At 53.5% G+C, this 2,784-nt stretch overlaps 1 protein-coding gene across 1 annotated transcript in view; it reads right to left on the bottom strand.

Moving 5' to 3' along the window:
• Nucleotides 1–2,277: 2,277 nt before the first annotated feature.
• The window catches only part of LOC107109997 (rho GTPase-activating protein 39-like), a gene marked incomplete at its 5' end in the record, with an annotated part of 5,196 nt that continues 4,689 nt past the window's right edge, over nucleotides 2,278–2,784 (bottom strand). Inside the window, one exon of the mRNA XM_015410707.1 lies at nucleotides 2,278–2,472. Coding sequence (XP_015266193.1) covers nucleotides 2,278–2,472 — 195 coding nt within the window. The remainder of the gene's footprint in view (nucleotides 2,473–2,784) is intronic.

Here is a 2,784-nt window from a genome sequence, read left to right as displayed (position 1 = left end):
CACCTTTCATTGTCTATGCCCAGTTTTGCATGAAGGTTTTGGCAGACACAAAGAACTGGCTCTACAGATCAGACAGATGGGTTCCCAAGAAGGGGGGGGGAGGGCGCCAAACAGAAGGGATTCTGCCACCCTCTCGAAGCTAAGCTGGCATGGAATGAGCATGATCCTGTTGCCCAGGGGAGGCAGAGCTGTCGGCCCTCTCTTGACGCCAGCTGAGCAAGCATTTAAAGTGGCCCTCGGGCACCCCCTTGCCCCCCACCCCAATACTTCTTGGCCTATATACACATGAAACAAGAGCTTCCTTTCCCATATGCGGAGGAGCGGTGGAGGGGGTGGTGGAAGGCGAGGCGGAAGAGCTCCCACAGAGTCCTGGGCAGAGAGGATTCCGAGCGCTTCAGAGACAGGGTGAAGATAAAAAACAAAGTGCGCCCCCTCCTCCACATGCACACCATTTCCCTGGCCGAAGAAAAATAAAAATGGGAGGGCGGGGGGAATATGTATATTATAGCAAAACACGGCTCTTCCACCTTTTGGTCTCAGCGATAGTAATAATCTGGAAAAATTAACGGTAGAAGACAGCACTCTGAAAAAAGGGGCGGGTGGGTAAGGGAATACCCCTAATGTTTTTAGACTGGCAAGTCGGCAAATTTGGAGACTTTGGGCTTCGTTGTCGAAAGAGAGAGCAGTTCTCAAAGGATCTGTTGTTCAGTCCTATCCTACCCCCCCTCCCCAAATGCCCCGTACCTCCTTAGGGGATAGTCAGCGTAAAGGGGAGGAAATCCTCCCCCTTTCCAAATTACCAGGATTGTCACACTCCCAGCTCAGAGAGGGAGCAGCGCACAGATTCCAGGTCTCTTGCTGAGAATGGAAAAAGGGAAATGGGAGCCACTGGAGAAAGGCATGCGTAAATGGGGGGGGGGATGCAGGATCCACAGCAGTCCTGGAACCTTGCAGGCGCTTGGCCCGTCTCCAACACTAGCCTGTGGGGGAACTCGTCTTGCGCCTGATCCAGTCCCCTTAGCAAACGCCAAACCATAAAGCAGGGGAGAGGTCCCGGGGAATGGAAAACTACATGCGGTGCAATACAATCTCATGCCAATATCGCCCGTCACGTGGAAGGCACCAACTTGGCCCCGTCTGGCTGAATGGGGACACACACACCCTTCCCCACGCCACCCCTAACGCGAACACACCCACATTTAACCAGTCTTTCAGGAGAAGCTACGACAGAACAGACCTGGGCTTTTTCCCGTTCTGTGCGCTATGCACAGTTGGACGAGGGAGTCAGGGCAGGACACTTTCCCAGAGCCCAATTGGTCAGCTCCACAAATCCACACCCGTTTTGGGGGCCTACACAGTGTAACGGGCCCATTTCTTGGGCATCCGGGAGTGGGAGGAGAAAGTCTTTGGGGGGGGGACCAGGGCTTGGCCCCTTCTGGCAGTGGCTGTGCTGGAACAGGGAAGGGGAACAGTCAAGGAGAACCGTGACAAAACTGTGCCCATGTCTGCAACCTCCCAGCCCTCGCCAACGATGATAAGTCCAGCTAGTTCTTCCCTTTCCCCGCAGGTGCCCACACATGAGCCCTGTTTGAGCACCACCTCCCCAAGAGGGTCTCGATTAATGGGGCCAGAATACCTGCACTTGCTTGGTCCCTTCCGAGATGCCCTGGTTGGTGGGGCATCTAATCGCGTGCCACCTGCTCGCTGCTCTCTAACTGATCCAGGGGCCACTTAGCCACCCCTCGCTGACGTTATCGTTTCCCTCCGCTGGCCTTTGTGCCCATCCCCGACTACGGCCCCTTCCCCATCAAAGCACAAAGCAGATTTAATCGGGGGATGGGGTGGGAAGGTGAGCAGGCTCCTCCCCCCATCCAAGAACTCCATTGTTCACCTGAATTTTGCCAAGCTGTCCATTAATTCAGACTCTCTTTGGGATCTCTGAACTCCCCTAGGAAGCACTGTTCCTCGAGACAGCTGGACTGTGACGTCTCCAAAAGGGGGCTGGCTACGGGGAACATTGTTTTGTCCACAGCAGGAGCACCAGGAAGATCCCCGAAGGGGTTCCCGTGCAATTCTCGAGGGAGACACAGATCAAGTGAGCATATCCTCCACAGCAGGGGGGTAAGCGGTCCACTGCTCTCCCCTCAGAGGCGCCAACCGAGGACTTTCCCTTTTACTGCATTCAATTCTAGTTCTCGTTGACTGATTGACTTGGGGGGGCTGAGGGGACTTGGATTGATGATGTCCAATTCTGTTCCGGGTATGGTGGCACCACCGCTATAGGACCCCCTCCATGAAGCTTGTGTCCAGGTGCTGGATCAGCACCCGGATGAAGGACATTTCCTTGCGGGTGTTCTCGAAAATGATGCGCGGGTCGTCCGACTGGCAGCGCAGGCAGTTGGGGGCCATCACCATGGCCAAGTTGTTGACGTCCATCTTGGTGACGGCCACATTGGCCGGCTGCACAAACACCTGTCAGGGAGGGCAAAGGAAATACATTACTCTCGGCAAAGGAAGAGCAATCACAATGCAGAAAAGTTCCAGAAAAGACGAAAATGGCTTTATTGGCGAAAAGTTCCAGAAAAGACGAAAATGGCTGATCAAGTGCCAACATTATCCACCGTGATGAAGATATGCTTGCAGACCTATCCTCCTGAAGACCTAAATTTATATTTTGCATTTATATTTTATATTGCAACAGCCAACGGCCATATACAATAAACTTACTTACTACTACTACTATCCTCCTGAAGATCTCCACGGAGATCTTCTCCAAAGAGCAAG

This window comes from Gekko japonicus, unplaced genomic scaffold (assembly GCF_001447785.1).
Source record: "Gekko japonicus isolate JY-2015 unplaced genomic scaffold, Gekko_japonicus_V1.1 scaffold7083, whole genome shotgun sequence".
NCBI lineage: Eukaryota > Metazoa > Chordata > Lepidosauria > Squamata > Gekkonidae > Gekko > Gekko japonicus.
This window is presented reverse-complemented; position numbering and strand designations above follow the sequence as displayed.